This window comes from Rhinopithecus roxellana, chromosome 8 (assembly GCF_007565055.1).
Source record: "Rhinopithecus roxellana isolate Shanxi Qingling chromosome 8, ASM756505v1, whole genome shotgun sequence".
In the NCBI taxonomy this organism is placed as follows: domain Eukaryota; kingdom Metazoa; phylum Chordata; class Mammalia; order Primates; family Cercopithecidae; genus Rhinopithecus; species Rhinopithecus roxellana.
In genome coordinates, this window is record NC_044556.1 from 135,197,184 (window position 1) to 135,222,326 (window position 25,143).

A 25,143-nucleotide genomic window follows, 5' to 3' on the forward strand; every position below is an offset into this window, starting at 1 on the left:
TGAAATAATATAAAGAAGGAAAGTCTTACAAAGTTTACAAGAGATTCATATTTCAAAACTAACTAAGATATAATTTATGTGCAATAAAATATATATATTTTATATAAAATGGCTAAGTTTTAACAAATATATACACCCACATAACCAACATCCCAATCAAAATGTAGATATTTCTCGTAAGTTAACTCTTCTGAATTTGGAAAGAAAATGAATTGCTCTATTCCTTATGCTTGATTCATATTCAGCCTTCAAATGTAGGCTAGAATCTAATTTGGTTTAAAAAGCAATGAATGAGAGGCCTGATATAATCACAAGGAAATTGGGGAGATACTAGCACTATTCTTAGTTTTCAAAATGGGCTAATATTTGACTATGGAACTTTTAAATGCACTCAAGGCTCACACAGTCATTTTATATCAGAAATTCTCCAACTAATTTCCTCCACTCCAGGCCACTCCTGGGTTGATCATGCACTTTCTTGGAATGAACTGATCTAATCAATCAGTCCCAGATATATTCAGAATCAAAGAACAGTGGCAGGAACACAGGTCAATAGCCTCTTGCTAACTGATAATATCACTCTGCTATTCAATACAATTATTGGTATAATGCATAGTTATGAGATCTTATTTTACATTTACTTAAAAGTGTCCTTCACTGCTCCTAGGTCTACTTTTCAGTATTATTTAACTCTAAGCCTTGATGAAAGGGTGTGGTTAGCACTGATCTAAGTTTTATTGAGAACTATGGTCCTCAAATATGAGTACACTTAAGAAGTCTTCTCTTGAACCATTATATCACTAAACTACAAATACTTATAAGCAGTCATCATCCAATTCAAGATGCCAATTTATACTATAGTTGTCAGCTACACTCACTTACCGCAGGCAGACAGCATAAATGAATTATTAATCAGCTTGTATCTTCATGCACTTTGCAAAATAATCTTATCATACAAACCTGTCTTTTCCCAAGCCTCTTTGCTAGGATTTCTCAGATCTAAATTAGCATCAGCAAATTTCCTCTCTGAGGGCCAAGGCTATCAATTCAAGTTACCAGCAGCAAATAATGAAGCGGTAAAGAAGAAAGAAAACTAGTATTTCCATGTTACCGGTATATAAGCGAGGATGGCAATACCAGATGAGGAATTAAAAAGTATTCGGAGACTTTTATTTAAATGCAATAGATTAAACATGCACTCTATCTCTGCTGTTTCTTAACGCTTAAATGACAGCAAGGAACAAAAATTAAACTACAGGAATAAATAAAATGGGAGAGGAGGTAACAAAAGATGAGAGATGCCAATAAAATTTCAGAAGCAGGTATCACATACACAATGGGGTAACTGATTATCAGACCAGAAAAATCTAAAGCGTAAGCCTGAAATGGATAGATGGGCAACCAACGAAACACAAAGTTCCTTAGTATTGTGGGACCCTGCAACTGTTTGAAAACGGAGGGTAATGACTGTCTCTGAAGATGACTGTAGAGAGGTATTGCAAAAAAGAGGTCTGGTTACAACTTTTTTAAGGGTTCAGTTAAAACTCCAGATCTTCTTTAATACAATCAAGCTTCTGTGTCTTCCACATTCCAAAAGATGAAGTTAATCTTTGGTGAGTCTAAGCTACTGAGGATATGAAACCATTAGTTTTAGTTACAGTTGAGAGTGAGATGTCCGAAAACAGAGGGATTCAGTAAAAATCTGCTTTCCAGTCTCTGTCCCCAGTGTGGCTCTCCCAGGGCTGCTAAAAGATTGGTTGATTCCTCTCTGGAAAAATTTACCAATCCAAGAGAAAAGATTTATATATACTTGTTGGCATTTGGGGGTGTTTTACTAAAAAAAGCAGACTGGTATCTTATCACAGTAAAATCCATTGGTTTATTTTTATTTTTATTTTGAGACGGAGTCTCCCTCTGTCACCTAGGTTGGAGTGGAGTGGTGCGATCTCGGCTCACTGCAAGCTCCGCCCTCCCGGGTTCACTCCAGTCTCCTGCCTCAGCCTCCTGAGTAGCTGGGACTACAGGCGCCCGCCACTATGCCTGGCTAATTTTTTGTATTTTTAGTACAGACGGGGTTTCACTGTGTAGCCAGGATGGTCTCGATCTCCTGACCTCACGATCTGCCTGCCTCGGCCTCCCAAAGTGCTGGGATTACAGGCGTGAGCCACTATGCCTGGCCAAATCTGTTGGTTTATAAGCTCTGCCCCAAGTGCTTCAAAACAATTTTTCACTGTGGACAACCGAAGACCACAAGACATTTGAGATCTATCATAACAGAGAACAAAACTACAAAACAGAAAAAGAAAGTTAAAAAACAGGCGAACTGAACAACAACAGCAACAATATAAAACAAACAAAAAACCCCTATTCTCCCCTAAATATAAAATATACCCAAATATAATCAATTCTTAGAAAGGTAAGAGATTTTGTATCCCTGAAACAATAATATGACACTATTAAAAAAGGAACAATAAACACCTGACTAGCCTAAATAAAAAAAAAGGAACAGTGAAAAAAATATAAAATAACTCTTAGAAATGAACAAAATATGACAGAAATTTAAATAAGAGTTGGAAAATAAAAATTAAGGAAAAAGTATAAAGTAGAAACTAGAACTTTGTCAAACAGATGAACAGTATAGGTATTTTTAAAAATTAGAGGATTAATTTAGAAGATCCAAAATATAAACTAAACAGAGTTCCTGAAAGAGACAACAGATACAATTTGAAAGGCAAAACTTGTCAAAGAAATAACACCCCTCAAGGGCCAGGTGTGGTGGCTCATGCCTAATCCTAGCACTTTGGGGAGATGAGGTAGGCCTCATCTCAAGATCACTTGAGGTCAGGAGATTGAGACCAGCCTGACAAACATGCTGAAACCCTGTCACTACTAAACATACAAAAATTAGCTGGGAGTGGTGGCACAGGCCTGTAGTCCCAGCTACTCAGTAAGCTGAGGCAGGAGAATCGCTTGAACCTGGGAGGCAGAGGTTACAGTGAGCCAAGATCGCACCATTGCACTCCAGCCTGGACAACAGAGTGAGACTCCGTCTTAAAAAAAAGAAACAGAAAAAGAAAAAATTACCTCCCTTGACCCCAAAATTTATCAGAGCTGAAGAGCTCAAGTTTCTGACTTAAAAGAACTCAGAGGCTAGGTGCAATGGTTCATGCCTGTAATCCCAGCACTTTGGGAGGCCAAGGAGGGTGGATCACTTGAGGTCAGGAGTTCGAGACCAGCCTGGCCAACATGTTGAGAGCCTGTCTCTACTAAAAAATACAAAAGTTAGCTGAGCGTGGTGGCATGTGCCTGTAATCCCAGCTACTCAGGAGGCTGAGTCACAAGAACTGCTTGAACCTAGGAGGTGAAGGTTGCAGTGAGTTGAGATCGTGCCACTGCACTCCAGCCTGGGTGACTGAGATTCCACCTCAAATAAATAAATAAATAAATAAATAAATAAATAAATAAATAAATAAATAAATAGAACTCAGATATTATCCAGTAAAATGAATTTAAAAAGATGAATTCATACACATATTATCTCAAAATTATTTTGGAATATTGGGTTTTCTTAGAAGAGATATTTTAAGAGCATTCGGAGAAAAAATAATATAACAGACTAGACAAAAACAGCAGCAGACTTCTCACTGGAAGCTAGAAGACAATGGAATAATAACTTGAACATTTTGAGGAAAAAATGATTTCCATCCTAGAATTCTGTACTTAGCCATGCAACACTTCTCCACAGTCTATAGGAAAAAGTGTCCACTCAAAATGATGAAGTAAACAAGGAAAGTGGGAAAATACAAAGGATCTGTGATACGAGATTTATCACAAAAACAAAGTCAAAGACAATATCCAGGATGATGGTTAAATAGAAGCCCTTGGACAACAGATTTCAGCAGATACAGAAAACAAACAATCCAAACTACAACACGAGGGCTGTCTCCAGGGGAGTGAAATTTATAGCCAAAGATTACCTAATGTGCTTAATTAACTATGCTGAAAGAAGCATTGAAAATGTAGCAAAGAGTTTAGGGATGGATTATAAAAAGTATTTTTTTAAAAAAGGTAACAGGCATAGTAAGAATTCCAGAGTTACAAAAGAATTGTATAAGAAAGGAAACATTATTATAGCATATTATATGAATCAGCTTTTATTTTTATTTTTGTAGAGACAGGGTCTTGATATGTTGCTCAGGCTGGTCTTGAACTCCTGACCTCAGGCAATCCTACCTTGGCTCCTGAAGTGCTGGGATTACAGGTATGAGCCACCATGCTCAGATTCATATGGTTTAACTGTGCTGTAGCAGCCTTCCAAAATGATCAGCAATAATCCCTGCCTCTTGGTATTCATACCCTTATGTAATACCCTTCCCCTGAGTACCCACTGGTTTTAGAGACAAATTTCTAACAACTAGAATATGGCAAAAGTAATGGAGTATTACTTTGAGTTTAGGTTACAAAAGACCTCTTCTATCTTGCTGGCACTCACTCACTCTCTGGTTCTTCTGACTTGCTTTTTTTTTTTTTTTTTTTTTTTTTTAAGAGATGGCATCTTGGTCTGTCACCCAGGCTGGAGTGCAGTGGTATAACCACAGCTCACTGCAGCCTGAACTACTGGGTTCAAGTGATCCTCCTGCCTCAGCCTCCCAAGTAGCTGGGACTAAGGGCACACACCACTGACCAACACCTTGATCTGTGGCCTTGTGAGAGACCCCAAGCTCATGGACCCAGCTAAGCCATGCCTAGCTTCTTGACTCATAGAAACTATGGGATAGTAAATGTTGTTTAAAGCCAATAATTTTGGAGTGATTTGTTACACAGCAATAGATAGCAAATAAAATTTGCAAACAATATTTATCTATTTATAAAAACGCAAACATTAAATATTGATGTAGTCCAAAGTGGAGAGGGGAAAAGCATGCATGTGACTGGATTGGTTTAAAAAGTCAAATACGGCCGGGCGCGGTGGCTCAAGCCTGTAATCCCAGCACTTTGGGAGGCCGAGACGGGCGGATCACGAGGTCAGGAGATCGAGACCATCCTGGCTAACACGGTGAAACCTCGTCTCTACTAAAAAAAAAAAAATACAAAAATCTAGCCGGGTGTGGTGACGGGCGCCTGTAGTCCCAGCTACTCGGGAGGCTGAGGCAGGAGAATAGCGGGAACCCGGGAGGTGGAGCTTGCAGTGAGCTGAGATCCGGCCACTGCACTCCAGCCTGGGCGACAGAGCAAGACTGTCTCAAAAAAAAAAAAAAAAAAAAAAAAAAAAAGTCAAATACTCTTTTTCCATGGAAGGAAGTTAGATGCATTATAAACATGTTATTTAGAAATATGAATGTAAGCATTAGAAGAAACAGCTGTGAGATTTTAACTGTTTAGGGAGTCAGGCAGAGATTATTATTTTTATTAATAAGACTTATGGAACTATTTGACTTTTCTTTCTTTTTTTGAGATGGAGTCTTGCTCTGTCACCCAGGCTGGAGTGCAGTGGCATGATCTCAGCTCACTGCAACCTCTGCCTCCTGGGTTCAAGTGGTGATTCTCCTGCCTCAGCCTCCTGAGTAGCCGGGATTACAGGTGCCTGCCACCATGCCCAGCTAATTTTTGTACTTTTAGTAGAGACAGGGTTTCACCATGTTGGTCAGTTTCGAACTCCTGACCTCAGGTGGTCCGTCCACCCTAGCCTCCCAAAGTGCTGGGATTTACAGGCGTGAGCCACTGCACCCAGCTATTTGAATTTTTAAACTATGTATTACAAATTGATAAAAATTCTGAATGAGATGACTTCTTTGTAGGACATACTTGTTTATTCTAAGTTCTGTATGATTCCAAATAAAATGCAAAAATAAATCATTGCTTTATAGTTATCACTTATCAAGTCAAATATTCTTTAAAATGTTTGATTAATGTCACATATATAAGAAGGAAAAATTGTAAGAACTATAAGGCACTCAAATTCTTTAGACTCTTTAAGTATACAGGCTATTGGACATGCTTTGGGGAAAGAAAAGCTTTGAACATGAAGGAAACAAAGTAGTATTTTCTCATGAGCTCTATTGAGTAAACTGAGAAAGTTAAATTTAACCAAATAAGAGATGACTATAGAAATTACGGCAAAAAGAATGATGACATACACAGAATATTTTTATATGTAGAGATTAATCTGGCAAAACAGAATGTTAAGTGTTACACATTCTAATAACATAGAGATGGTATAACAAACAAAAATTAGGAAGGGAAAAATGGAAAACAGGAAGCTAATTATCATTTGTGATATCAAGGAGCCAAAGGATATTACTTAGAACTGATAAATCCAAATTACAGAAGTATATACATATTTACTACTAAAAGTAGACATTAAGAAAAATAAACAGGCTGGGCGCGATGGCTCACGCTTGTAATCCTAGCGCTTTGGGAGGCCAAGGTGGGCGGATTGCCTAAGCTCAGGAGTTCGCGACCCGCCTGGGCAACATGGTGAAACCTTGTCTCTACTAAAATAGAAACAATTAGCCGGGCATGGTGCCGTGCGCCTGTAGTCACAGCTACTTGGGAGGCTGAGGCAGGAAAACTGCTTGAACCCGGGAGACGGAAGTTGCAGTGAGCCGAGATCGCGCCACTGCACTCCAGCCTGGGTGACAGAACGAGACTCTGTCACAAAAAAAAAAAACAAAGAAAACAAACAATTACAATAAAATATATAAACTAGCCTCTTATCTAGTCAAGAAAAATGGAAGAAAGAATAAATAAATGAAAGTATATAAGGGGACTATGACCACAGGAACTAAGGAGATTAAAACGAATTATTAGACAACACTTAGCTCAACCCTATGTAAATAAAACAGAAATGCTAGGTGAATATTACTAAACCTTTAAGGAACACATAATTCCAATACTAGTTAAACTAGTTCTTAAGAACTAGTTTTTTAAAAAAAATCAGTTTTCAATTCCAGTAATTGAAAAAAGGGAAGCATTCCAAATTATTTTTGAAGGGAGTGTAAAGTGATAGATCAAAGCCCACCTAAAATTATGCTACAAAACTATATACCATCTCATTTATACATACTGAAACAAAAAATCCTTTAAAAATTAGCAAATAAAATATAGCAACATATTAAAAAAAACTACCTGACAATAGTTTATTCTACAAAATCCAGTTTGGTTCTATATTGGAATCTTCTATTACAATTAATCAAATTAGTAAGCCTAAAGAGAAAAACCATATAATCATCTCCACAGATGCTGAAAATGCATTATGACAAAATTCAACATCTTGACAAAATACAATAAAAATGGAAATGAAGTATTCTTCCTTAATGTGATAAATCATACGTATTGCAGATGAAAAGCCAGTATTATGCTTGAATCAGAAAGCACTAGAGGTTGGGTGCAGAGGCTCATGCCTATAATCCCAGCACTTTGGGAGGATGAGGTGGGCAGATTACTAGAGGTCAGGAGTTTCAGACCAGCCAGCAAACATGGTGAAACCCTGTCTCTACTAAAAATGCAAAAAGTAGCTGGGTGTGGTGGTGTACGCCTGTAGTCCCAGGTACTTGGGAGGCTGAGGCAGGAGAACTACTTGAGCCTGGGAGGCAGAGGTTGCAGTGGGCCGAGATTGCACAACTGAACTCCAGCCTGATTAACAGAGCAAGACTCCATCGGAAAAAAAATAAAAAAAATAAAAAGCACTAGAGGAAACCAAAAGTAAGGAACATGACAGAATGCCCTCTATTACCACTACCAGTTAACATTATACTAAAGTACTTGAACAAATGAAAAGCATATTATATTTGTAGGAAGCTTCAAAAATCACAGTATCTATTCTCCCCAATTTAATGTGATCAAAATAATATGCCAACTGGGTTATTATTTACTTTTATATTTAAGGGGTTAACAAAAGATCAATACAGGAACACTGAAAACAAAGAGCTCTGAGTAGGGATTGCCATCACAGATATTAAACAACACTGAAAAGCCTCCGTAGTCAAAACAGTATGATAGACGTGTATGAATAAATATCCAACCACTGGAACAGAATAGAAAATCTAGAAACAAACTCAAATACATGTGGAATTTTAGTATAACATAAAGAAGGTATTCTCAAATCAGTGGAGGAAAGGTGTACTATTCAATACAACCTAATCTACTTTGAATAGTCTAGGAATAGGAAAGCTCTTTCTAACTACAGGCGAAATCCAGACTATATAAACATTCAATTAGCAATGAAAAACTTCTGCAAGACAGATTTAAAAAAAAAATTTGACAAAATGAGAAAAAAACCTGCAACTTAGTAAGTGCTAAACTCAAAAATTCGTATTAAAAAATACCAAGAACCTAACACAAAACAATGAGCAACTGTTTCCATGTCTCAGAACTGAAACAGACAGAAACAGCTTTACGAAGGCATAAACTACAGCTTTTTCCTTGTTTTCCCATCCCCAGGCCTGGCATATAGTAGAGGCTCAATAAATGTTTATTGAATGCATTTTATAACTGATGGCTTTTATACACAGCCAGAAACATGAAAAATTATTATTTTTTTTTCTTTTTTTTTTTTTTTGAGACAGAGTCTGGCTCTGTCGCCCAGGCTGGAGTGCAGTGGCCAGATCTCAGCTCACTGCAAGCTCTGCCTCCGGGGTTTACGCCATTCTCCTGGCTCAGCCTCCCGAGTAGCTGGGACTACAGGCGCCCGCCACCTCGCCCGGCTAGTTTTTTGTATTTTTAGCAGAGACGAGGTTTCACCGTGTTACCCAGGATGCTCTGGATCTGCTGACCTCGTGATCCACCCGTCTCGGCCTCCCAAAGTGCTGGGATTACAGGCTTGAGCCGCCGCGCCCGGCCGAAAAATTATTTTTATAAAATTAATGATTTGTAACAGTCTGGAAAAAAGGTAATCTGACTTATGTTCCTAAAATTAGTTGAGAGTGGAAACTAAGTTATTTCTAGATGTTTCGATAGAAGGCAGAGCTAGAAAGCATACATTGTACAGCATGAGTAAATAACTTTAATAAACTCACACGAATGTCTTGTCTGTTGACGAAAGGAAATCCAGTATAGGAAATAACAAAGTTAGCACTGTAATCTTTAAAATCAAAGGACAATAATATATATAATTAGGGATGTGATAAAGGCTTATTCAGTGGAGGATTATAAATTAAACATAATATATAACTTGAATTTACCTTCTACCATATTACCATCCTTCTGAAAAATTCTCTCTTCACACCACTGACAATGGATCAGGTACTGAATCTTCTTGGCTGTTTCATCTGCTGAAGTAGGTCCCCTCAAAACTCTCACAACTACCAACACAAAATGTTCCAGAGCCACTGCAAACAGTACTTCTATGCCTTTGTTGCATCGGGCTGCAGCTCTATAATAAATTTTTTAAAGTTATTTTGTGGGCTTATCATTTTCCCTTGTTTGGCATTATACTGACAAATATAAATCTGGACAATAGACTATGGGTAAGTTACGGGACATCAAGAAAAATTCAATTCTCATTAGCAGTGCTTTTAAAAGATCATTACTGTAACTTTTACAGAAATTGAAACACAGGAAATAAAAGATGCTTGGGAGGGTCTTCAGTTTCTAGATATTTTCCCTTATGATATCCTCTCAATAGGGCAATATTTTTCGATTTTCAGTCATTTTCACTTTGTTTCTTATCATCACCACCACATTTCTTCCTTTTTATCTATTTTATTTCCTATAAAATCTTCTTCAAAACAGTATATATTTATTGAGTAATGACTATATGCAGGAGAGTATGCTAGCTACTGAAAATTGAGTGAAAAAAGAATAGTCAAAGTCCTTTCCACCATTAATTTTATAGACTTTTTGGATTAAGCTCGACTATATACCATTTATGTACTCTGCAGTCACATACTAAATTTAATTTATATATATTACTCTGAATTTGCTGATATTACATTATAAACATTTTTAAGAATGTGCAGTAAGTCCTTAGCATGCATAAAGTAAACATCAGTTTTCAGGTAATTAGAAACAACCCTGAAGGTCTATGAAGTCTAATAATCTGTATTTATGCTGAGGTACAAATTTCCACTTAAATGCTCTGAAACTAGTATTAGGGCTGGCAAGTGAGCTAGCTGATCATCCATTATCTATATTCACAATGTCCATTTATATTATATTATTCTAGCATAATCTGCATATAGTAAGTGCTCCAAAAAAGTCACCCTTTCAAAAATAACTGTTTTCAAATTCTGTTTGGAAATCCTGGTGAGAAATGGAGAGAACTTCCCATTTTGTAAGATGATTTTGGAGAATCAAGTTTGTAAGCCATCATTTTATTCAAACTATATAAATAAAGAAGATAGAATGGATATAAAAGAAATGACTGTTTCTTTCTGAGGCAAAGTCTCACTCTGTCGCCCAGGCTGCAGTGCAGTGGAGCAACCTTGGCTCACTGCAGCATCTGGCTCCTGGGTTCAAGTGATTCTAGTGCCTCAACCTGTAATCGTAGCTGCGATTACAGGTGTGTACCACCATGCCCAGATAATTTTTGTATTTTTAGTAGAGACGAGGTTTCACCATGTTGGCCAGGAGGCTTGTTTCATCCTGGGCAACACGGTGAAAAAACAAAACAAAACAATTTTTGCTTTTCCTTTCATATTGCTATCCTTTATCCTACATTGTTCAAATAAACTGGAAATTAACTTTCACTTTAATCTTTTCTTTCTTACTACTTTATTTCAATAACATTTTAATTGGAGAGTAAACTGAATATTTCAGGCATAAGCTTTTAAATAAAATTACAACAGATACCATGTAAAATTAGAAACCAGTATTACAGATAAGGAATACAGGATTTATATTTTGTGCATGTTTTGAGTAATAAGTACTTCTTGTAATATTATCTCTTTTTATCAAATACTAAAACACACTAAGTACACCGTTGACGATTTGATACCTTGCCACTGCAGCTACAACAATTCTGGCTGCTAGTTCCTTGTAATATTCAGTTCGGACAATGTTACATCCGTAGTGACGCCGGGCAACATGCTGTGCCTTGGCATATAAAGAACTGATATCTGTAGAAGTCACTGACACTATGCCAAGGTTTCTTATATTTCTGAATGCAGAATCTAGATAATTCACCGATGTTCCAAAAGGGTCTAGATGTCTAAAATCAGAAAGCATATAGATATATTTTAAAGTCATATTAGTAACAAAAATTATACCATTGTAATTATTTCTAATTATAAAATTCCATGAATTTAAAAGGACATTGCAAATCTATTTTAAGTACATAATTCTGTTTTGAAATTAAGTAATAAAATGATAGTATGATGTATGAGACATGTAAAAATAAATTTGGGTTAAGGAAAAGTGACATGCCCAGGCATTTTATTTCAAATACTAGAAAATTTTCATACTGCATACCTTAGGCCAAAAAATGGCATTAATTTAAATAAACAAACAACAACAAACTGTCTTAATTTTTAACTACCACTCGTCCCCAAAATTCCAGATAAGTTTAGAAAGTGACATGGCAAGTCTTTTTCTACTTACATGAAATCAAAAGATCTCAAATGCATCAGTACATTGGCATCCATTTTGGTCACTTTAATATTACCAATATTTTTCTCTCCTTCTTCAAGAATATCATCACTCTTTTCCTTTTCCTTACTGTCCACCACCACTTTCAATTTGTTTAAATGACAGTTTTCCTGAATCAATGTCACAGAGTTTTCATTCAAGTCATTGATTGTAACTTTGACTGCATTTCCAAGATGTTTTGCCCACTGTAATCCCATTATCCCTTAGGAAAAATGGGGAAGAAAATGAGTTTTATAATAATAATAATTTTAAAGAATAAAAACAGTATAATGACAACACACAGTTTTATAAGTAACAAATTATTTCAAAATTTAATGTTTTCATGAATCTTATTCTTTCTTACTACAAAGCTTCTCAAGAAAGGTTATAACTAAAAATATGTCTAACAGATTTTCACTAATACTTCTTATAAACCTTTTTTATGATCCTTGTATAATAAAATATGTATGTTTTTTTATTTTGTTGAATAGTGGAAAATGTTTTCTTTTTTGCTTTTTTTCTGACCATGGAATACTTGATACAAATGGGATTACTCTGCTTGAAGGAAGGATAAGAAGTTGGAATTCCTTCTGCTGAAGTTTACCATCATAGACCAAAATATGAAAAACTTTTCTAGACTAACACTTTTCAAACACTGCGTAACACTGTTGTGAATTAAAAAAAAAAAAAAAAAAATTGTGGCCGGGTGTGATGGCTCACACATGTAATCTCTGCACTTTGGGAGGCTGAGGCGGGTGGATCACCTGAGTCCAGGATTTTGAGACCAGTGTGGGCAACATAGCAAAACCCTATCTCTACAGAAAAACACAAAAATTAGCTGGGCATGGTGGCGCACGCTTGTGGTCCCAGCTGCTTTCTGGAGGATGAGGTGGGAAGATCACCCGAGCCTAGGAGGTCCAGACTGCAGTGAGCCGAGATGGTGCCAAGACCCTATCTCAAAGCTGAGACCCTATCTCAAAAACAAAACAAAACCAAAAAACCAAATTCGCAAGCAAATGATTAGGAAGAATTTCTAATCATCTAAAAGGAAGACCAAAAGTGCCCCTTTTCAGTTTTTCCCTATCTACTAAAGTCATAAGGGACATTCATTACAAAATGAGAGATGGCAACACAAGCCCAGCCAACACAGATTAGTAAACCCCTTATGTATTGGAAATACTGACCATCTTTTCCATACACGTGTCTCAGAAATGGAAAAATACCATGTGTTATGGACTTCATATATATGTATTTTTCATATTTTCACAACACGCTTGTGAGGTAAGTTCTCACATCCTCATTTTAGGAATGGCAAAACATGCACAATGACTGCTCCAGACCTGATCTAAGTTTACAAAGGCACATTAAAAGAAGAGGCTGGAAATATATTCCTTAGATATTAGCTTTAATGACTTCAGATTTATAAAAGAGTAAAGAGGCTGGGTGCAGTGGCTCACGCCTATAATCCCAGCACTTTGGGAGGCTGAGGCAGGTGGATCACCTGAGGTCAGGAGTTTGAGACCAGCTTGGCCAACATGGCGAAGTCCTGTCTCTACTAAAAATACAAAAATCAACCAGGCGTGGTGGTAGGCGCCTGTAATCTCAGCTACTCGGGAAGCTGAGGCAGGAGAAGTGCTTGAACCTGGGAGGCAGAGGTTGCAGCGAGCCAAGATAGATGGCACCACTGCACTCCAGCCTGGGTGACAGAGCGAAACTCTTGTCTCAAAAGAGTAAAGTAAAAGGATATGGTGAAAAATACTGAGAAATAAATTTGGACAAGCAGGTTAGAATCAGATATGGAAGATATTAAATGTAGTCTGAGAACTCTGGACTCTAGGCAATAAAGATGAATGACTTTTTTGATTGGTAAGTAACAATGTGGTGCTTCAGAGGAATAGCTGTTTAGCAGTAACAGGCAAGACAAATTGGAGGACAGAAATGACTGGAAACAAGGGTACTATTTAGAGGCTACTGAAATAGGCTTGCTATGAAATCATTAAATTGGTGGATATGGAATGGAAAATGTGAGTTATATTGGAAAAGAAAAATTAGAACAGACCTAGTGGCTGAGTAGATATGGGAAGAGTAACAGGAAAACAAGGAGTAAAAACATGATTCAAATTTCAAATCCAAGTGACTTGGGAAATAATCAGAAAAATCACCTCATCACTTTTACCACATTTATACTGAGACAGTACTAATGCTGATCATCACGGTGGCGGCAGGAGTCTCCTCTTTCAATAGATGAGCAAACTGAGGCACAATTTCCTGTGGTCATACAATTATCAAGTGATAAAGCTGGGATTTGAAATCAGGCAGTCTGGTTCTGCAGGCCATGCTTTTAACCACTACTTTTCCCTGAGGAGAGTTTAGGAAGGAGAGCTAACTAATGCTTTCACTGTTTTGGCACAAACTCCCCAAAAGTGTATTCCTATAATCTTTATGAAGAAAGACTCGGATTGGGTACGGAGGCTTTTTAGAAATTTTCTACTGTTTCTATTTTCTTTTGTTTACTATAAAGTCTTTTGAGAAAAATATTCTCAATGTTTAAAATTTCACTTTATTCCACTGTCTAAAGGCTAGGCAGTGACCATCACAACACAAAAAAGAGACACAACCAGACATCAGGTGCTGCCTGATTGCAGTAAACAAGTATTACCGCAAAACAAAAAACAAAACAAAACAAAACAAACAAACAAAAAACCGTATTTGAATCTAATCAAATGGCCAATTTACAAAAATACAGGAGATAGAAGAACACGTTATATGAACCATAACAATACAATCAGGAAAAATCTAGACTGCGGGAAACTCTATAGGTCAAAAGACATGTTAAGTCAACAAATAATTATCACACACACAGAAAATGACAGAAGGAACCATAGATTTAAAAGAGACTTGGACATATCAAACAATTGAAATACAGTTTTTGTCTGCATTCTGATTTGATTTTTAAAACATATTATGAGATAATTGGGCATATCTAAACAATTTATATTAAAGAATTATTCTTAATTTTTTAAAGTATGATAGTATAGTGGTTTTATTTTTTAAAAATCTTTACCTTTTAGAGATTCAACTGAAATACAGATGAAACGATGTATCTGTTATTTGTTTCAAATTAATGGATATCAAAAGACTATGACATGAGGTATGAAGACAATGATAAAACGACTGAGCATGAACCACTGATTTTTGAAGTAAGCGATGGATACACAGGACTCACTTACTATACTCTTTTATATTTAAAATTTTTCACAATAAAAAATTAAAAATTTTGCCTTGGATCTTTAATTTTTTACATCACTACCCATATACATTTTCGAAGAAAAGATATTGTAAAATCGAATAAATAAAATGTGGTTCTAAAAAAGTGTCCTCACTTACCAGTGGCTCCAAAAGCATCTAGACATTCCAAGGGTTTTCGTTCCTCAGCCAAAGCAGCCAATGTACAGAATATTAGCTGCCTAGAAGGAAATCATAATCTGAAATAACTTTACTTTACCATGCTTCACCATCATAGATTTTATTTCATTTAAGAATAGTGAATTGAAGTCCCTAGTTACTTACAAACTATTTCAAAAGGAGACTTAAAAACATATTCCTAATACTATAAGAACTAAAAATACGTGAAATTAAACTATGAATCCAGTTGGATTCTATTAATAAGTATTTATTTATTTATAAACAAAACTTGCTCACAAAAGTACCAGCTTGTTCAGTAATTATATAAAGTTAGGCCTATTTTATTCTCTAATAAAGACACTGGCTTGGTAGAAAAAAAGAAACAATCCTTCTGTGGAAAATGTTAAGATAGATGATTTTTATTCTGCACCTAGTTCTAAATTTTAACATATTAGAACATAAAGGTTAAGAGAAGGTACATTTACAATAATTTGAAACATCCCATAACCCTATTTTCAATTTAGCTTACCGATTTAGTTTCATTTTGGGATTAAAATAGGAATCTGTTTTCTGAGGTATAGAATAGTTGGGACAAACTTGTACATCCGTGTCTGCCTCTTTTAAAATTTCCTTAGGTGGTTTAGCAGTGGAAGCTAAGACAGAAAAAAGAAAAGATTTCCAGGGCAACACAAAATAATTCCAAACAAAAGATTTCCAAGAAAACACAAAATAATTCTAAACATCTAAAACAATATACATTTTGAAAAATAACTTTATATTATTTTGTGTTAATGCAAACGGTTGGGCAGATGTAAAAAAACCAAAACCAAAGAACTGATTCAGTCAGCACTCTCTGCAAAAGAGTAACACTCAGTTAAACATCTCATTAATGAAAGTTAATTTACTATCTTGACTGTCTAGCACATCAATACATCTGTATTGATACCTAAGAAAAATCACCCTAGGAAAGCACAAAATCCTAAAACACCTTTGTGTTTCATCAAACACTACATTGTTTGCTACATATATTTTACTATGGTATAATTGTTAGAAAATGAATATCTCCATATGGCTGCATTCCATTAGCTAGCAAGGCTTACTAAGAATCACTCTATTTCCTGAACATGGGAGACTTCAGAATATTTTCTCATAATGATTTCAAGTCACAAATTACATTGAAATGGCTATAATGAAAAAATGATTTTACATTTAATATGTTAGAATCGTTTTGCTATAAACTGATGAAATATTGATGTTTATATGCGTATATGTTTTAAATATTTAAGAAATGAGATATGTGATGTGTCAGAGAGTTGAGATCCTTTATGTTTGGATTTCTTGATAACATTACAGTCAGAATGTTAACTAAATGGCAACTATATATTTCTTTCTAAGATGCCAAATAATAGTATCTTTCTCTAGCACTGTGTTACATATCCTTTTCTACCCAGTGAGGAGGTATGTCGCATATCTCACAAGATCAGCCTTTCTCGATTTAGGTGCTGTGAGAAAATCAAGCTTTATAGAAATTAATTCAGTGACTATTTTTTTTTGCAGTTCTTAAAGGAATGGTACATAGTGCCATTCTAGACATAGAGAAGTTATTCATTACATATAATACATGCTTTGGGCCATTAGTGCTTAATTTAATTCTTGAGAAGGGCTCTCTAAGTAGTAACAAGCTATTAATAATTTCATGTCACTAATAGTCTTTATTTCACTGTATCTTTTTTTCTAGTGTTTTCCAACAATACATACATGACAGTTAAGGGTATAAAAGCTGTCACTGGGAAGACAATTCTATAATCTTTCATTAAAATATCTATAGTCACTTGAGTGTCACTTACTTTTTCTACACCATTTATTAAATATATATGTTGAGAATGTTAAAATGTTTTTGGAGACCTTACAGAAAGAAACCAAAATCTGATGTAATGGACTAGTGAATTAAATCATTTGGTTAAATCAGCATTATTTTATCTGCCTGATGTCTGAAAATAATAACTGGACCATTATTTAAGGATTTACATATTAATATGTTAATGAGATTGCTCAACTTACCTGCAATATAACTAGATTTAGTCTCTCCTTTATTCATATGGCGCCTAACATGTCCTAGCATATCAGTTCTTCTGGTGATTGTTGCTGAACAAATGATACAATGATAATGGGCTCCCATTTTACTGGATATCTATCAAACAGAGTATTTAATTTAAATAAGTTACTAAGACAACGAAATAGAAGTATAAGTTTGCAAATTTAAGTATATTAGTGTCTTGGATTTAATGGTATAGAAGATAATTTTAATTTTGCCATGTGACTTTGAAAGGATCTTAATTTCCTTACCTGTATTTATATATACTTTTAAACCTTACTTTACAATAGGCCAGGAATTTAATTTCCTAGCTTTTCCCATTCATTCCAATCAGAAAATAATTGTATTTTCTATAAGTTGCATTTAAAAATGGCGTAATGTTAGGAGTGGTGTGCTGGTAAATGTTTATTAACTGGCTCTCCAGGAAAATAAAGCCCCGATTTGTAGTATTTGCAGATTTCTGTGGCATAAATACTCTGCCATAGCCAATTTCAAGCTACAACTCTCATAGATTTTAAGTTATCAGTGTAACATCACTGAATGTGAATTTAGGAAGAGATGTGCATTATTATACCATTACAGAGCACTGCCACCCAGCAGACATAATAGATGTAAATAACTGTAAGTGCACAGATAATATTAAAATGCAGAACAATGATAAAGGTGAATATTCATTATCTTTGTTTTTTAATATAACTCATTCATTTTTAGGTTTATATAACTTAATTTTTAATGGTGGCCATACTAAACAACCAGCTTGAAAGATTTCTGAAAATTTGAGCCAGCTCCAGTACCCCATTGAATGTTAAGAGACATACTTAGAAGCGTACTTTTCTAAGTAAAAAATTTCTCACTTCATAATTTCTCCTTTAGCTGAGAACAAAAAGACTGCTTCAATGGCTCTTTCCTAGTTTTGATGCCTTTTACTCTTAGTGCTGCTACCTCCTTTTTACTTGGGACCTTACAGCAAATAGAAAACCGTCAAGCACATTACTCAAGGTTCCTTGTGGTACTGTGATTATCATATTCAAATATGGACTTGGACTAGGTTGATGGACCAGAAACTGTTTTGACTACTACTTACAGAATATTTTCCTTTTTGTCAACACTATACTGCTTTTAGTGACTCAAAATAAAATTTAATAATGAGAACTCATTACGCGAATATGCATTCAGGATAGTGTCACTAAAAAATTTTATAGTTTGTATTTCCCTTAGGTCAAATCTACCCTAAAAATAAAACACATGTATTTTTTAAAAAGTTACTAAGATTTCAGAAAGTTTCTTGATTCTCTAAGATTGAACTTAAAAGGAAGGATTTGGGGAAGATGAATGAAATCAAAACACACTAAGATATTTACTAAATCACAGAAATTGAAGCTTCTATTCCATGACCAAAATTTTAAGAGAAAAAACTACTCTCTAAATTTTCCATTCCAAAATTAGTAAATGAGTTAATTTTCATTTTGAACACAAAGAAGCAATTTATCTGACTTAAACTAAAAATTATAAAATGAGAACTTCAATATAGCAATTTTTTTCATACTATGACAGTTTCACACTATGATAGTTTTCCTATTATGATAATCTGAAAGGACTCAGACACAGAATTTTAGAGTAAACTACACTGCTGAACATACACATTTTAGTTCCATAGTAAGTAAAAATTACGCTTTCTTTAAAAAGGCCTACATTTAAAAATAAAACAATCTAATATCTGATCACCTGTTCTCCAATAATGTTTGGTTTCACTGGTCGACAAGGTAAGTGACAGATGCACATCCTGTAACCTAGAATAAAGAACAGCTGGTTATCATATCACTATTCATTAAATATTCAATTATCAAAAATTATAAGCAAGTTTTATAAGAATTGGAACTAACCTTATATTCGTAATGTCATTATTCAAATGAGATTGCTTTAGTTTATACAATTGTTATGCATGAGATACATGTGTATGTATACATACTTACATATATGTATCTATATACACACATACAGAGGGATCCAGGTTTGAATTCTGGTTCCACCATGACTATCTGTTGTATCTTGATTAGTCGTTTAGTGTCTCTGGGAATCAGCTTTATCCTATTCTCTTCCACCTTGACTTTTTCTTAGGCTTCATCTTTGCCTCATGCTATTGATATATTTGCCATTATACAGACCCTTCTTCATCTATGACATGGTACTATCTTGGTTTTCTTCCCACCTTTCTTCATCTTCTTTACAGGTCCTCTTCCTTCTCTCATGCCCTAAAATGTAGATATTCCATAGGCTTGGGTGGCTAAGGGACTTTTTTCTCATTTCCTTGGCAACTTAAGCTCCTTTCACGATTCCAATTAAAGGAATCCCAAATTATAGCTCTAGTTACTAATTCACTCCTAAGAGCCAGATCCCTATTTCCAATTGCCTATTAAGGATATGTAACTGGTTATCTAGTCAGCATCTCAAAACCTACTTGTCAAGACTAAACTGATAATTTATCTTACATCAGGTCTCTTTACTTTTTTAAAACGACAATGCCTTACAGTTGCTCTTAACTCAAAGCCTGTGAGTCATCTCTAATGCCTTTTTTCTTTCTTTTTTTTTTTTTTTTTTTGAGATGGAGTCTCGTTCTGTCGCCCGGGCTGGAGCGCAGTGGCCGGATCTCAGCTCACTGCAAGCTCCACCTCCCGGGTTTATGCCATTCTCCTGCCTCAGCCTCCCGAGTAGCTGGGACTACAGGCGCCCGCCACCTTCGCCCGGCTAGTTTTTTGTATTTTTTAGTAGAGACGGGGTTTCACCGTGTTAGCCAGGATGGTCTCGATCTTCTGACCTCGTGATCCGCCCGTCTCGGCCTCCCAAAGTGCTGGGATTACAGGCTTGAGCCACCGTGCCCGGCCTGCCTTTTTTTCTTATACCTCAGATCAGATCATTTCTTACTTGTATATGCTGAAGTGCTCCAAGATTTAGTTCTGGATGACTTCTTTTTTCCATCAATATGTACTCTTTTAGTTACTTATCTGATCTTATGGCTTTAAATACCATCTGCCTTCTGGCAACTCCCAAATGCATATCTTTTGCCTCATATTCTTCCTGAACTCCAGATTCATATAACCTATGGGCTACCTGACATCTCCACTTAGATGCATCCCATCCTTTAAATTCCAAAATTTCTGGTTCTGGCCTTCTTTCCCACACTTGATCCTAATGCACTCTTCTGCAGCTCAGTAAAGGCTAACTCCATTTCTCTACTTGCTCAAGTCCCAAACCCAAGCATTCTTGGCTCGTTCTCTCACACCTCACATCCATTCCTTCAGCAGATCTTGTTGTTTCTACCTTCAATTATTTGTCAACTACTTTGAAACCTGCTCACCGAGACAAAAAAACTATCATATCTTCACCATCTACCAGATCAATACCATGTGAAAGAACCCAACAGTCTAATGTACATGAGAGACCCACATCCACGAGTAAGTAAAGAAATACCACAAGAAACTATTTAAGAAAAGAAGTAACTTGGAGGAGGGAGACCAAACCTAAAGGCTAAACAATGACCTAAGTGAGGCTGGGGGCGGTGGCTTGTGCCTGTAAACCCGGCACTTTCGGGGGCTGGGGTGGGCGGATCACAAGGTCAGGAGTTTGAGACCAGCCTGACCAACATGGTGAAACCCCGTCTCTACTAAATATACAAAAATTAGCCGGGTGTGGTGGCACATGCCCGTAATCCCAGTTACTCAGGAGGCTGAGGCAGGAGAACCGCTTGAACCCGGGAGGCGGAGGTTGCGGTGAGTCGAGATTGCACCACTGCACTCCAGCCTGGGCAACACAGCGAGACTCCATCTCAAAAAAACCCACAAAAAACAAACAAAAAACACAATAATCTAAGTAAAGAATATGAAAGAGATCCTTTTAATTGAAATGAGAGCTTTTTTTTTTCATAAGAAGTCAGTATGGTTTATCATACATTCTTTTTCTTTTTTTTTTTGAGACAGTCTTGCTCTGTCACCCAGGCTGGAGTGCAGTGGCTGGATTTCAGCTCACTGCAAGCCCCGCCTCCCAGGTTTACGCCATTCTCCTGCCTCAGCCTCCCACGTAGCTGGGACTACAGGCGCCCACCACCTCGCCCGGCTAGTTTTTTGTATTTTTTAGTAGAGATGGGGTTTTACCGCGTTAGCCAGGATGGTCTCGATCTCCTGACCTCGTGATCTGCCCGTCTCGGCCTCCCAAAGTGCTGGGATTATAGGCTTGAGCCACCGCACCCGGCCGGTTTATCATACATTCTTATATAGAATTAAACTTAAAAGACAGGATGGCCCCCAAATTAGCTCTAATTCCCCTTTCCCTAAATAACTAGTGATAATCTTTTTAGCAGTACTACTAACAAAATAGTTCCAGCATAGTTCTGACTTCTTTTCTGGGTGTTGCTTACTAGCTGCTTTATCAAGGCTGGTTGACACTCCAACCATACTTTACAATTTCTGTGCTCACATAATCATATACAAATATAAACGTATATATGTTTAAGATTGATACTTACGTTTCTTTTGAGGGTGGGACTTTTTGTTTTATCCAAATGGAATATTATAACACCTTCCGTATATATTGCTGTTTTCATTAGTAGTTGACCATGGAAATACTTCTAAGTTACCTGGTATATATCTAATATACTCATTTCAATGGTTACATAATATTTCATGGTATGTACCATAATTTATTCATCATCTCTTTTAATTCTAAGTTTTTGTTACTAATATTGCAATGAATATCCTTCTACATTTATCCATGCCTGTTGATTCTTTTACTTCTTCGTCTTTTTTTTTTGTTAAGAAACAGAGTCTCACTCTGTTGCCCAGGCTGGAGTACAGTGGCACAATTGTGGCACTGCAGACTCAAGTTTCTGGACTCAAGCAACCCTATCACCTGAGCCTCTCTAGCAGTTGGGACTACAGGCACAGGCCACTTCGCCTGGTGAATTTTTTTACTTTTTATAGAGACAGGGTCTTACTGTGTTGCTCAGGCTGGTCTTGAACTTGTGGCCGCAAGTGATCTTCCTGCCTCAGCCTTGCAAAGTGCTCAGATTACAGGTATGAGCCACTGTGTCCAACCTCAATTCTTTTACTTCTAAGGCACTCCTAGCAGAGGAACTGAGTGGTGGACGGATATGTGTATTTTTTATTTTAAAAGATGTTGTCAGATCTTTTCCCAAAAATGCTATAATAATTCACATAATTCACTTAGGAAGCCCTTTAACTTGAAAAGTTCTCATTTTCTGTCCTTTGATTTTATTCTTTTCATGATGAGTCATCTTGTTGAACTTATTCCCTCAAATTGTGTCATTTTTATCATTATTATAACTGATATATTTGTTTGTTTCCATTTATCTGAAGTAGAAAACGGCTATGATTTCTGAATTATCTTGTATCCCACCACCATTCTGAATTCTCTTAACTCAGATTTTTCTAAGCCATCGGCAGAAAAAGAGATATTATCTTGTATTTTCCAATATTCATACAAATTATTTTATTTTCTTGTTTTACTATGTACTATACCTTCCAAAATATGTGTAAAATAAAAGGAAAACTTATTAAAACATCGTTCAAGAAGCAAAATAGACTCCCAGGGCCAGAGTACTCAGTATACAACAGATGCATAATAAATGTTTGTTGAACTAAACTGTGTCATATAGATCTCTACTGCCTATAAAGCTATATGGTGTTTTATTAAATACATTAGAAATGAGGGCATTAAACCCCTCACATTTTAAACTGAAAATATTTGATTATATTCATGATAAAATGCCAACACTGGTAATAAATGTTGAATTTCATATATATTACTTCTTTGCCAGCACAAAAATACTAACCTTCAAATTCAACTGAGACTTTCCAGTGTAAATTCTGGAGGTGACGACGAAGCTTATGGCTATTACAAGCTCTGAATTTTTCCTTAGGGCATAATGGACAAGCCTGTCTGTTGCCTTAAAAAGAAAAAAGAATCAGTAAACCACAGAATATTCTAGTTATTAATGCCTGGATTCAGCTACAAAGAGGTTAATGGGGTCTCCCCCTCTTACTTCTTAAAGTCTTTGTTAACTTTAGGGAGAAGTCATTACTCTTGACCCAGGAGACAGTTCACAGTAATTGTTGTAGCACATGATCAGTGGTTGTTTTTTCACCCTAAAATTTTCCTCTCTGTGGCTAGCTGATGTGTTTGTTGTTACTGGGAACAAAGAGGTTGAAGAAGTGATGAACTGTATGATATCCTTCTGGCCAAATTTTCTGCCACTGAGAGCATCACTCTGTATTTTGGACAGCTGAAAGGACGGCAGTTATACTCCCAAAAGGACAGGAATTGGACAAAGAGCAAAAGTATCTGCTGTGGTATTCCTCTACAAAACTGGCAGCAACAAAAACAGTTAATATGTGGAGTTAGAAAAATGGAAGAAGGAAGTGGAAGGAATAGATGGGATCTGATATAACTGCTGTTCTGAGACTGGGCGCATAGTTAGTCACTGTATCCATTACTGAATTTACAAGTTCTTCCTTGTTTATTAACATATTTTCAAAATGATTATGTATCATCAAAATGTCTTAATTAGAAATATAATGTATCTCAAATAAAAACTTTGATAGTATAGATGAAAGAATTAAATTTCAAATTAAGGTTTAAAACAATAAAATATACAGCAAGCATCAATATCAACACATTTAGTAATCTTTTTCTTATCATACCTGTCAGCTCATATTAATAATTTTTAACCCAACAAATATCTTTCACATATAGTGTAATACAGTATATGTACAATTTTTATTTTTACACTGCCTACTTCAGAAAAACCAAGTAGTCAGTGATCTTGAGGATGCAAACCAAGCACTGAGGAGAGTAGAGCAGAAAGAGAGCAGTGTGGGGCACTGATAACGCGGGACTCTCACATGAGCCCTAAATTGCCTATCTTGGGACTTCATTTACCTGGCAGGATATTAACCTTTCAAGACACTGTTTTTTGGGGCGTCTGTTACTTGTAGCCAAACGCAATTCCTAACTTGCTGAATAGATAGCCCTTAGACATCTGTGAAACTGTAATTGTCTTGAGGAGTTGTAAAATAACTTATTTCCATAGCAACTTTGCACATAAGCGGCTGACTATTTCCTAAATAAAAAACTGTATTTTACCATTGTCCTAGTTCAGTAAGAATAAACAAGTCTACTCTTACCACACTTATTTTCGTGAATGCAAAGATGATAAATTATTAGAAATTAAGAAAAAAAAAAAAACTCAAACATGGAAATACCTGCATCAAGATTATCTGAGTCCAATGAGCTGGCAGAGTCAAAATTTCCTTCAGTTACAAAAGCTAACTTCTCTAGATCAGGAAGCTGCCTTTGAATTGAGATGTGTCTCTCTGAAAAAAAAAAAAAAGAGAAGATTATGCTTTAACAGTTTGTATTCTAGTTCCATTTTTATTGATCACGTCATATAGAAGTTTATTTCTTATAACACAGTGTTATGGACCTAGATGGGGAATACTGCCACAACTTGGTTTATAAAATAACAAGTGTGCTTCAGAATGAAAAGTTGGGGGGAAACCCCACTGTATAAATTTAGTTTGAAAATTTTATCTACTTAGTCAAAATAATTCTATGAAAAATGTTTCTCTCCTATACAAAATACTGAAGAAGGAAACGTAAGCCATGTTTTCTATCTTCAAAGAACTTTCAATCAGGTGGGAAAAGGCAATATGTCAACTTCTATCATATGAGATAGGATGAAATGAACACTAGATGTCATATGATGCAGGCATACAGAAGAAGGAAGAATTAATTTTAACAAGTAACTCTGAGAATGTCTTTATTGAAGTGCCACTTGACTGAGACTTCAGGTATGAATAGAATTTCAGTAAGTAGAGATTTGCTAACTGGCCTCATAAACTGAAGTAACCTCATGAACAAATGCATGTGGTATAAAACATACAACCATGCCACCCCACCCTTGGTTGGAATGTGGTATATTTGGGGGGATAGAGTCAGTAGAAATATGTGCAGCCAAAGATGCAGTACAGACCAAGGAAAGCATAAATTCCATGCAAGTTAGTTTG

At 36.0% G+C, this 25,143-nt stretch overlaps 1 protein-coding gene across 1 annotated transcript in view; it reads right to left on the reverse strand.

Moving 5' to 3' along the window:
- TRMT1L (tRNA methyltransferase 1 like) overlaps positions 1 to 25,143 on the reverse strand; it is a 41,287-nt gene that overhangs the window by 11,659 nt on the left and 4,485 nt on the right. The window contains 9 exon segments of the mRNA XM_010368959.2: positions 9,183 to 9,373; positions 10,937 to 11,149; positions 11,539 to 11,788; positions 14,953 to 15,032; positions 15,500 to 15,623; positions 17,032 to 17,161; positions 18,791 to 18,855; positions 22,911 to 23,024; positions 24,340 to 24,450. Coding sequence (XP_010367261.2) covers positions 9,183 to 9,373; positions 10,937 to 11,149; positions 11,539 to 11,788; positions 14,953 to 15,032; positions 15,500 to 15,623; positions 17,032 to 17,161; positions 18,791 to 18,855; positions 22,911 to 23,024; positions 24,340 to 24,450 — 1,278 coding nt within the window.